Source organism: Electrona antarctica (assembly GCF_951216825.1).
Source record: "Electrona antarctica genome assembly, chromosome: 13".
Taxonomy (NCBI): domain Eukaryota; kingdom Metazoa; phylum Chordata; class Actinopteri; order Myctophiformes; family Myctophidae; genus Electrona; species Electrona antarctica.
This window is the reverse complement of record NC_136794.1, coordinates 50,456,356-50,468,855: the sequence shown is the minus strand read 5'-3', so window position 1 is coordinate 50,468,855 and position 12,500 is coordinate 50,456,356. Positions and strand designations below refer to the sequence as shown.

General features: G+C 50.3%; 1 protein-coding gene across 1 annotated transcript in view; it reads left to right on the top strand.

Moving 5' to 3' along the window:
- The window catches only part of LOC306935036 (protein unc-13 homolog B-like), a 269,334-nt gene that overhangs the window by 192,083 nt on the left and 64,751 nt on the right, over positions 1 to 12,500 (top strand). The window contains exons 15-19 of the mRNA XM_079517857.1: positions 156 to 375; positions 1,907 to 2,134; positions 4,476 to 4,617; positions 7,031 to 7,200; positions 11,783 to 11,898. Coding sequence (XP_079373983.1) covers positions 156 to 375; positions 1,907 to 2,134; positions 4,476 to 4,617; positions 7,031 to 7,200; positions 11,783 to 11,898 — 876 coding nt within the window. The remainder of the gene's footprint in view (positions 1 to 155; positions 376 to 1,906; positions 2,135 to 4,475; positions 4,618 to 7,030; positions 7,201 to 11,782; positions 11,899 to 12,500) is intronic.

Here is a 12,500-nt window from a genome sequence, read left to right as displayed (position 1 = left end):
GGAGGAGGCGGGGCGGGGGTCCCGAGACATTGCCAAAGCATTTCCGGGGGTCCCCGGCCAAAAACGTTGAGAACCCCTGAGTTAGGGGAGGGGATGATAGTGTGATGTCACTATATCACTGTGTTTTTGTTTCATTTTTTCCGTTCCACTTCCAGAGGACGCGTGTGTACAAGACGACGGTCCAGTCTCTGATCTACCCCATCTCCTGCACCACGCCGCACAACTTCCAGGTGTGGACCGCCACCACGCCCACCTACTGCTACGAGTGCGAGGGCCTGCTGTGGGGCATCGCCCGCCAGGGCATGAGATGCGCCGAGTGCGGCGTCAAGGTGCACGAGAAGTGCCAGGAGCTGCTCAACGCCGACTGCCTGCAGAGTGAGTGGACGGAGACGTTGATTGATTGATTGATTGATTGATTGATTGATTGATTGATTGATTGATTTCTGTATTGATCATGAAATTAACCCATTTAGACCTGAGGACAATTCTACAAATGTCTTCTAAATTCTGAAAAACGCATGTTTCTGTGTCAGCGGTGCTCAACGTTTCTGTGTCAGTGGTGCTCAATGTTTCTATGTCAGCGGTGCTCAGCGTTTCTATATCAGTGGTGCTCAGCGTTTCTATATCAGCGGTGCTCAACGTTTCTATGTCAGTGGTGCTCAACGTTTCTATATCAGCGGTGCTCAACGTTTTTATATCAGTGGTGCTCAGCGTTTCTATATCAGCGGTGCTCAACGTTTCTATATCAGTGGTGCTCAACGTTTCTATATCAGTGGTGCTCAACGTTTCTATATCAGTGGTGCTCAACGTTTCTATGTCAGTGGTGCTCAACGTTTCTATATCAGTGGTGCTCAACGTTTCTATATCAGTGGTGCTCAACGTTTCTATATCAGTGGTGCTCAACGTTTCTATATCAGTGGTGCTCAACGTTTCTATGTCAGTGGTGCTCAACGTTTCTATGTCAGCGGTGCTCAACGTTTCTATATCAGTGGTGCTCAACGTTTCTATATCAGTGGTGCTCAACGTTTCTATATCAGTGGTGCTCAACGTTTCTATGTCAGCGGTGCTCAACGTTTCTATATCAGTGGTGCTCAACGTTTCTATATCAGTGGTGCTCAACGTTTCTATATCAGTGGTGCTCAACGTTTCTATGTCAGCGGTGCTCAACGTTTCTATGTCAGTGGTGCTCAACCTTTTTCATGTCAAGGACCCCCAGAATTATCTGTATTTGGCTGCGGACCCCCATCTGAAAATATTTTGTCCCAGGGACCACTACAGGACCCCTCCAGGGACCCCCCAGAAGCAAAGATATGAGTTAAAAACGTTTTCTGTGAAAGAATATATATATTCAAAGACCTGCGCCACATTTTCACGATTTTTCAAAAAAATAGAAGCTCTACAAGCTCGCAGCGCGGCACCGAGTGCCGCACTGCGAGCTTGTAGATCTGCTATTTTTCAACAGCTAAAGTATAACATAATGCTTTAAAACAGGGGTTCTCAACGTTTTTGGCCGGGGACCCCCGGAGATGCTTTGGCAGTGTCTCGGGACCCCCGCCCCGCCCCCTCCCGACCCCCAATATAATTGGACTGCAACAATAACCTTAATAATAGAGACAATACACCATAAATAAATACTGAAACCAGATATGTAAACTCTTCATTTCCACTTTCCAGCCATTCAGTTGCAAAAAAAAAAAAGAAAACAAAAACTTTTTTTTTTTTTAAATAATTTCGGGACCCCCCAAAATAATTTGGCGACCCCCCAAGGGGTCGCGACCTACGGGTTGAGAACCCCTGCTTTAAAACACCAAAAGGGGTTCCCGCCCCCAAAAGGGGTTCCGTCACATCATGTAACATAAACCCCCGTGTCTTCTCGTTCTCGCCCCTTATTATTCTGACCAACCAGGAGCGGCGGAGAAGAGCTCGAAGACGGGCGCGGAGGACCGCAACCAGAACATCATGACGGCCATGAAGGACCGCATGAAGATCAGGGAGAGGAACCGGCCCGAGGTGTTCGAGGAGATCCGCCAGGTGTTCGGCGTCACCAAGCTGCTCCACGCGCAGCACCTGAAGAGCATCAAGCAGAGCGTTCTGGACGGGACCTCCAAGTGGTCGGCCAAGGTCGCCGTCAACAGTACGTCCAATACCTTCACAGCACTGTTGTTTTCCTCGACTAAAACTATAGTGACCAAAAATGTTCGTCGACTACCTTTTTTCACTGACGAAAAACTAAATGGAAACTAAATGAAAACTAAGCTATGATGACTGAATATACTGACAATTTCGTCAACAAATAAAAACTAGACTAAAATGTTAGGAAGGGACTAGTGGACAATAGATCCAGTATAAGTCATTTTACACTTGGTTGCATGCTGGAAATAGCAGATCTACAGTATAAGCCCACAATGCGTCGCGCTGTGGACGTGTTGTGGGCTTATAGATCGGCTATTTTCAGCTTACGACGGCATCAAGGCCCGCCAAAATACATTTTAGGCGACTAAATCAACTGTAACACTAAACCATTCCAGGTGACTAAAATGTGACTGAAACTAAATGAAAACTATTCAAGAGACTATGACTAAAACTAAAATAAAAATTGCTGCCGAAAACAACATTGCCTGTATTACCAATAATAGAAAAGGAATGATGGGGCGTCCGCTGGCCTAGCGGTCCAGGCGCATCATGACACATACTCTGGCCTGACGCGCGTCGCGTGTTCGAGTCCCGTTCATGACGACCTTTGCTGCATGTCTCTCCCCTTCCTTCTCTCTCTCTCCCTCCTGTCTTTCTTCACTTAGAAAAGCCAACAACAAATAAAAAAATAAAAAAAGGAACGATAAGGCGGTGGTTCTCATACTTCTCATCCTTTCAAAACCCCCCAAAAATAATGATATTTGAACCAGGAAAATTATAATAATTATTGTGATATTAGAATGACACCATGTGAGCTATAGCTGGAGCGATTAAAATGCACAGCCCTGATCCAAGGCGTATGTGCCCTCCTCCTCCTCCTCCCCCTCCTCCCCCTCCTCCCCCCCCTCCTCCCCCTCCTCCCCCTCCCCCTCCTCCCCCTCCTCCCCCCCCTCCTCCCCCTCCTCCTCCTCCTCCTCTCCCACACACATTGTCACACATGATGCTGCCGTTACCGTAGCGACCGGCAGCACCGCGGCGTGGGAAACGGGAACGTTGCCATGACACTGATCACACCTGGTCTTCACCCCCCCCCCCCCCCCCTCACCTGGTCTTCACCCAACCCCCCTCACCTGGTCTTCACCCAAACCCCCCCCCCCCCCCCCTCACCTGGTCTTCACCCCGATCAGCAACGACAGGGACCACCACTGATCACACAAATCTTCTCTGACACAAAATGTTTCAGCCAAATACATAATTATCTACTTTGATATGGAAAATCATAGAGAATCAATGGTTTAGATTAGATTGTTCACTCAGGTGCTGTTTTGTTCCATTTACACGTGTTGTACTTAAGTACCATTTGGGTACATACTAGGGATGTCCCGATGAGACATGTTGGCCGATATCGATATCTGATGTCGATATGATCTCATTCAGTATTGAAAAATTATAATAATTTTGTCCATTCTGAAAAATACATGTAACAGTGAGCTTGTAGATCTGTTCAAGCTGTTACTTTGGGCTTGTTTATCTGTAAAGATTAATCAATCGGTCTGATTGATTCATCGAACCGATGCAGATTAATCTAAAAGCAACTAGAATCGGCCGATACCGATGTTGTGTTTGCCCATTCATCTCCCATCACTAGTACATTTACTTGGGTATGTCTATTATACTTTACTTTATACTTAGGCAAATATTATACTTTTTTTTAAGAGCGATTTACAAGCTCAACGAGGTTGTATAATTTTCTGGTATGTTTTGCTAGTTTTGCTTAAAAAAAGTTCTCCCAAAATAAGTAAGTTTAAATGTAAGTGTAAGATATAATGTGTCTCTGTTTTGGGAAATGAGTGTTGCACAAATTACTGATGGCAAATTAACACTTTGACGGCGGCTAATTGTTTAATCCAGGGTTCCACCGTGCGTAATACGCTAAACCCGATATTTGTTTAATGCGTTTGATTCGCCATTTTAAAATAATTAAAAAGAAATAGCGGATTTGTCGCGGACCTGGTGACGAGGCCGTCGCGTTATGATGACGAAACCGGAAATCAAGTCATCCTCTGGGCTGCTAGGGCTTGACGGACAGATCGGTGAACCAATCAGGGCGTGCGCAAATCTCACCCGCCCCTCTAGACCAGAAACCTACAGTATAACACGTAATGTGATGCGACAATAACGATTGATTCTGGTTCTTCTGTGTGCGTGTGCGTGTGCGTGTGCGTGTGCGCGTGCGTGTGCGCGTGCGCGTGTGCGTGTGCGTGTGCGCGTGCGCGTGTGCGTGCGCGCGTGCGCGTGCGCGTGTGCGCGTGCGTGTGCGTGCGTGTGTGTGTGCGGTCCAGTCGTCAGTGCTCAGGGTCTCCAGGCCAAGGACCGGACCGGCTCCAGTGATCCGTACGTCACCATCCAGGTGGGAAAGACCAAGAAGAGAACCAAGACCATCTACGGGAACCTCAACCCCGTGTGGGAGGAGAGCTTCAGCTTGTAAGACCTGCACTCTTCCTACAGTATTTACACCTGAGGACCTTCTACAAAATGTCTTTTTAATCAATCCTGACATTTTTCTGAAAAAACCCTGTTTCTATATAGCAGTGGTTCTCAAACATTTCCATGTCAAGGACCCCCAAAAATATATGTAACCCCCATCTGAAAATATGTTGTTCATGTCCAATGTATTTGTATTTAGTTCATAAAGTTAGCATAGTTAGCAACTATAATTAAAGGCATTTGAAATTAAATAAAAATTCCAATAAAAAAATAGCAAAACATTATTCAGGATTTCAATTCAAATATAGCAAAAATAGCTGATCTACACAACGCTCAACGCTCAAAACGTGTCGCACTGTGACGCGTTTTGAGCGTTGAGCGTTTGTAGATCGGTTATATTTGCTATGACAGTAATTTGCAATGTGGCCCTCTATAGTGGGCTCTCTCCATCGACAAGGTTGCCCCCCCCTGACCCCTGACCTCTGACCCCTGACCCCTGACCTCTACATCTCCCTCGTCCTCCGCCCACCCCTGACCCCTGACCCCTGACCTCTACATCTCCCTCCTCCGCCCACCCCTGACCCCTGACCTCTACATCTCCCTCGTCCTCCGCCCACCCCTGACCTCTACATCTCCCTCGTCCTCCGCCCACCCCTGACCCCTGACCTCTACATCTCCCTCGTCCTCCGCCCACCCCTGACCCCTGACCTCTACATCTCCCTCGTCCTCCGCCCACCCCTGACCCCTGACCTCTACATCTCCCTCGTCCTCCGCCCACCCCTGACCCCTGACCTCTACATCTCCCTCGTCCTCCGCCCACCCCCTGACCCCTGACCTCTACATCTCCCTCGTCCTCCGCCCACCCCTGACCCCTGACCTCTACATCTCCCTCGTCCTCCGCCCACCCCTGACCCCTGACCTCTACATCTCCCTCGTCCTCCGCCCACCCCTGACCCCTGACCTCTACATCTCCCTCGTCCTCCGCCCACCCCTGACCCCTGACCTCTACATCTCCCTCGTCCTCCGCCCACCCCTGACCCCTGACCTCTACATCTCCCTCGTCCTCCGCCCACACCCCTGACCTCTACATCTCCTCGTCCTCCGCCCACCCCTGACCCCTGACCTCTACATCTCCCTCGTCCTCCGCCCCACCCCTGACCCCTGACCTCTACATCTCCCTCGTCCTCCGCCCACCCCTGACCCCTGACCTCTACATCTCCCTCGTCCTCCGCCACCCCTGACCCCTGACCTCTACATCTCCCTCGTCCTCCGCCCACCCCCTGACCCCTGACCTCTACATCTCCCTCGTCCTCCGCCCACCCCTGACCCCTGACCTCTACATCTCCCTCGTCCTCCGCCCACCCCTGACCCCTGACCTCTACATCTCCCTCGTCCTCCGCCCACCCCTGACCCCTGACCTCTACATCTCCCTCGTCCTCCGCCCCACCCCTGACCCCTGACCTCTACATCTCCCTCGTCCTCCGCCCACCCCTGACCCCTGATCTCTACATCTCCCTCGTCCTCCGCCCACCCCTGACCCCTGACCTCTACATCTCCCTCGTCCTCCGCCCACCCCTGACCCCTGACCTCTACATCTCCCTCGTCCTCCGCCCACCCCTGACCCCTGACCTCTACATCTCCCTCCTCCGCCCACCCCTGACCCCTGACCTCTACATCTCCCTCGTCCTCCGCCCACCCCTGACCCCTGACCTCTACATCTCCCTCGTCCTCCGCCCACCCCTGACCCCTGACCTCTACATCTCCCTCGTCCTCCGCCCACCCCTGACCCCTGACCTCTACATCTCCCTCGTCCTCCGCCCACCCCTGACCCCTGACCTCTACATCTCCCTCGTCCTCCGCCCACCCCTGACCCCTGACCTCTACATCTCCCTCGTCCTCCGCCCACCCCTGACCCCTGACCTCTACATCTCCCTCGTCCTCCGTCCACCCCTGACCCCTGACCTCTACATCTCCCTCGTCCTCCGCCCACCCCTGACCCCTGACCTCTACATCTCCCTCGTCCTCCGCCCACCCCTGACCCCTGACCTCTACATCTCCCTCGTCCTCCGCCCACCCCTGACCCCTGACCTCTACATCTCCCTCGTCCTCCGCCCACCCCTGACCCCTGACCTCTACATCTCCCTCGTTCTCCGCCCCACCCCTGACCCCTGACCTCTACATCTCCCTCGTCCTCCGCCCACCCCTGACCCCTGACCTCTACATCTCCCTCGTCCTCCGCCCACCCCTGACCCCTGACCTCTACATCTCCCTCGTCCTCCGCCCACCCCTGACCCCTGACCTCTACATCTCCCTCGTCCTCCGCCCACCCCTGACCCCTGACCTCTACATCTCCCTCGTCCTCCGCCCACCCCTGACCCCTGACCTCTACATCTCCCTCCTCCGTCCACAGCGAGTGCCACAACTCGTCCGACCGCATCAAGCTGCGGGTTTGGGACGAGGACGACGACATCAAGTCTCGTGTGAAGCAGCGCCTGAAGAGGGAGTCGGACGACTTCCTGGGCCAGAGCATCATCGAGGTGCGCACGCTGAGCGGGGAGATGGACGTCTGGTACAACCTAGGTAGGTCCACGTGTGCGTCTGCGTGTGCGTGTGAGTGTGCGTGTCCATGTCCGCGTGTGTGTGTACGCGCATTGTACTCTATGGCAGATATATTGTTCAATGATTTGTTTTCCTTGAGCACAAATGCCAAGAATGTCATTCATATATAGAATATAGACAGATGCTACGTTTGCCATCGGTGTGTGAATGTGTCTGTGAATGGGTGAATGTAAAGCACAATCTATGTAAAGCTCCTTGGATCAGGGGTGCCCACACTTTTTGACTTGAGAGCTACTTTCAAAATGACCAGCTCGGCAAGATCTACCCACTAAATCAATTATTATACCATTGCTGAAAATAGTTTAAATATGTACCTGAGGGGGCTTCGGAATAGTAGAGTTTGTGTTACATTCTGTACAGTACTAGAATTTTGCGGGCCTTTGGCCCGCTCATCCCAGAGTTGCGTTGCGATACAGAAGTCCACAGATACAGAAGTGCACAGTGACACGCGTTGTATGCAGCTGTTTTGTGTTGCAGCGCGCGTGTAGTGTTGTTGTTCTTATCCATATATGCGCCTCGGTTCGTCCCGTTTGTTCCACGCCAGGTGTCGACGCAATTTCTTATTATTTTAACGGTGTATGTAATTGCGGCTAGTAGCACACCATTTTTTTTAGGAGCACGATGAAAAGTTATCAAATAATGTGTTTGAGGGCCCTCCTATATACAGCTTTAGTCCCCACACGTCTCAATATTTGCCATTGACAAAGAACAGAGAAATTAGGTCGAAATGCCGCTAAATATGACGTAAATTAAAAGGTATTATATATATCTATTTTTTTAATTGAATGTAAATACTTTACTTATAAAAAAACCTGGCAACCCGCACCCCGCGGTCATTGTCCGCTAACCTGAGCGGTGCTCCCTAGCCTGCTGGAGGGGTTCACATCATCCCATGCACCCTCGAGAGGAAAAAGAAGGAAAATAAATGCAGCCTTGAGCCTACCTACCAATGTGGTGTTGTGGAGCTTGATCACCTCCTCCTCCTCCTTTTTTCCCCAAATTGCCAATCCCAATAAATGCAAAAGTAGCCTAGTGTGAATACTTCCACAGGCTAATTACTAAAGGATAAACTATCAGTCTTCTCCGAAATCTGTCAATGTTTGTCAACTCAGCACGTGTTGACAACGCATAGTAAACAGAAGCCGTGTGTGTGTCACACCAAAAGTGGTGACCTATAGAATCCTGTACATAGAAGCATCACGCAATCGTCTCCCTCCCTGTGTGGGTCACGTGGTGGGCTTTGAGCCAATGGGAGAGGGAATGTAGTGTTGCCAGGTCCGCGTATTGTAAGCGAGTGGTAGTGTGTGTAAGTAGCGTGTTGAATGGCATTTTTTCTGTGCTTGTTTTCATAGACGTGGCAACAAATTAGGCGGGGGTGTCGGTGCTTGTGGCGTGTTTGTGTTTATTATTGTTATTGATGTTGTTTGTGAGTGTGGACGGGAGGCGGCTTTAGTGGCAGTGCAATGACAGTTTTTACGCGGGTGTTGTTGAGTGTGGGCGTGCGGCGCGACATGAGGAGATAGCCGCGGATCGACGCGGAGGGTAAGGCTGTGTCGTGTTAGTGTGTTGTTGCAGTGTGTGTTGCAGCGTGTTGCAGCGTGTCAGTGACGTAGTAGCTGGTGACTTTCTTTTCCTGGTTTGGGCACACGTTTTGGGCACACCTTTTCAAATGTATAATAGATAAGACAAATGCACTTGGAATGGGAAATAGAGGGGGAGAAATGTTTTTTTTTTTTTATCGTTTTTTTTCCTTCAATAAATTTAAATGAAATACTCTTTAGGGGCATGTCATGTGATCTACCTGCACAGCCTTTGTGATCTACTGGTAGATCACAATCTACCTTTTGGGCACCCCTGCCTTGGATAAAGGTATATAAATGCACCATTTAGTCTGGCCGTGTTGTGAGAGTTGCTCTGCTTAAGATCCGTGTTGGTGCTGTCGGGCACCATCTCCTTATCTCCTGATTTTTACTTCTTCGTAAATAATTTGCTTCCTACGAGATCACCCTAGAAGAGTGTCACACAATAGTATCAAAAATATCTACAAACTGGTCGATCTGCTATCTTTTGCTATTTTTGAATTTGAATCCTGAAAAGTTTCAGTTTTTGACATTTGAACATGTGAGGTTTCCCCCCCGACCCGACGGAGACGAGTCACAACTGAACCGACTGAGTTGTAAATTGGGAGCAGCATCAACAATGCTCCCGTCCTAGACTCCTAGCCTGCTGTGCAGAACCAGAACAAACGCTCCCGTCCTAGACTCCTAGCCTGCTGTGCAGAACCAGAACAAACGCTCCCGTCCTAGACTCCTAGCCTGCTGTGCAGAACCAGAACAAACGCTCCCGTCCTAGACTCCTAGCCTGCTGTGCAGAACCAGAACAAACGCTCCCGTCCTAGACTCCTAGCCTGCTGTGCAGAACCAGAACAAACGCTCCCGTCCTAGACTCCTAGCCTGCTGTGCAGAACCAGAACAAACGCTCCCGTCCTAGACTCCTAGCCTGCTGTGCAGAACCAGAACAAACGCTCCCGTCCTAGACTCCTAGCCTGCTGTGCAGAACCAGAACAAACGCTCCCGTCCTAGACTCCTAGCCTGCTGTGCAGAACCAGAACAAACGCTCCCGTCCTAGACTCCTAGCCTGCTGTGCAGAACCAGAACAAACGCTCCCGTCCTAGACTCCTAGCCTGCTGTGCAGAACCAGAACAAACGCTCCCGTCCTAGACTCCTAGCCTGCTGTGCAGAACCAGAACAAACGCTCCCGTCCTAGACTCCTAGCCTGCTGTGCAGAACCAGAACAAACGCTCCCGTCCTAGACTCCTAGCCTGCTGTGCAGAACCAGAACAAACGCTCCCGTCCTAGACTCCTAGCCTGCTGTGCAGAACCAGAACAAACGCTCCCGTCCTAGACTCCTAGCCTGCTGTGCAGAACCAGAACAAACGCTCCCGTCCTAGACTCCTAGCCTGCTGTGCAGAACCAGAACAAACGCTCCCGTCCTAGACTCCTAGCCTGCTGTGCAGAACCAGAACAAACGCTCCCGTCCTAGACTCCTAGCCTGCTGTGCAGAACCAGAACAAACGCTCCCGTCCTAGACTCCTAGCCTGCTGTGCAGAACCAGAACAAACGCTCCCGTCCTAGACTCCTAGCCTGCTGTGCAGAACCAGAACAAACGCTCCCGTCCTAGACTCCTAGCCTGCTGTGCAGAACCAGAACAAACGCTCCCGTCCTAGACTCCTAGCCTGCTGTGCAGAACCAGAACAAACGCTCCCGTCCTAGACTCCTAGCCTGCTGTGCAGAACCAGAACAAACGCTCCCGTCCTAGACTCCTAGCCTGCTGTGCAGAACCAGAACAAACGCTCCCGTCCTAGACTCCTAGCCTGCTGTGCAGAACCAGAACAAACGCTCCCGTCCTAGACTCCTAGCCTGCTGTGCAGAACCAGAACAAACGCTCCCGTCCTAGACTCCTAGCCTGCTGTGCAGAACCAGAACAAACGCTCCCGTCCTAGACTCCTAGCCTGCTGTGCAGAACCAGAACAAACGCTCCCGTCCTAGACTCCTAGCCTGCTGTGCAGAACCAGAACAAACGCTCCCGTCCTAGACTCCTAGCCTGCTGTGCAGAACCAGAGACCAAAGACAACGAGGGCTTTGTGTCCATGCATGAGTAAAAGGAGACGGGAAATGATCAAGAAGAAAAGAGGTCTTATAATTGCCAAGAAATTGTTTTGTGTTTAGGCAAATCTTTATTCCTCTGCTATACTCTTGGTAATTGCTAGGAGTCGTTGTAGGTGTGATTCAGGCTTCTGTACTATTGTCTGTCAGGCAGTATCTCTCCTCTAATGATCGTCTCCCAACCAGGCAGGGTTTCCATTTTTAGCTCACACTGTTTACTAGCAAGTGTCAAAATAGCAATGTATGAATATAACTAGGTATGTGAGCATCCCAGTGAATATGACTACAATTCTGTATGTTTCATGTATATATATTGTTTGAGGGGTGCTGGCCCCTCCAAGGGGAGGAGGGGTGCTGGCCCCTCCAATGCATGGCTTTGGAAGATTAGGTCATATGGCCAGCCAAGTCTATGGACTTTGTAATGTTTGTTTATGGACTTTGAGGACATTACAATTTGTTTGTTTGTTTAGAGCAATTGAGATGAGAGCACTTTAAACCCATTCTGAGCGGGAACCCATTTTGGTGTTTTAAGCATTATTTAAAACTATTGAAAAATAGCAGATCTACAAGCTCGTAGCGTGGCACTCGGTGCAGCGCTACGAGCTTGTAGATCTGCTATTTTTGAAAAATCGTTAAAATGCGGCAGTTGCCCCCATGTACAGTATGTACAGTATGCTGTAACTGATGATGTATCCATGAGTGCTTGTTCCATCCTTCTGTCTCACGTGAGTTCACTCTCTCTCTCTCTGTGTGTGTGTGTGTGTGTGTGTGTGTGTGTGTGTGTGTGTGTGTGTGTGTGTGTGTGTGTGTGTGTGTGTGTGTGTGTGTGTGTGTGTGTGTGTGCGTGTGCACGTGCACGTGCGTGTGCGTGCACACAGAGAAGAGAACGGACAAGTCAGCGGTGTCTGGAGCGATCCGTCTCCAGATCAGCGTGGAGATTGAAGGAGAGGAGAGGGTGGCGTCTTACCATGTTCAGTACACCTGTTTACATGAGGTAACACACGCACGCACGCACGCACGCACGCACGCACGCACGCACGCACGCACGCACGCACGCACGCACGCACGCACGCACGCACACAGGTGGTTAGCTGAGAGACATGTAAGGTAGTAACCGTGGAAACAACGGTTCCATGTCGACCAAAGGTCACCAGCTTACAGTCAGTGGTGGAAAGAAACTAAGTACATTTACTTAAGTACCTGTACTCACCAATGGACCAATGTTGAGGTATTTGTACTTTACGTGAGTATTTCCGATTTCCAGTACTTTTAGTCCTATACGCCACTACATCTCAGAGGCAAATATTGTACTTTTACTAGATTTATTTACTTTTACTATTTTGAATTCCAAACTTTTAATGAATGAATTCATGAATAGTTTATTTCGGTCTTAATAAAAACATGTACATGATTTTATTACAGCAAAACAATGTTCAGGCTTCAGCCTACACCGAAAAGGTGTAGGTGTTCCTCACGACCCTCGTCAGTGCAGTTCCTCACGACCCTCGTCAGTGCAGTTCCTCACGACCCTCGTCAGTGCAGTTCCTCACGACCCTCGTCAGTGCAGTTCCTCACGACCCTCGTCAGTGCAGTTCC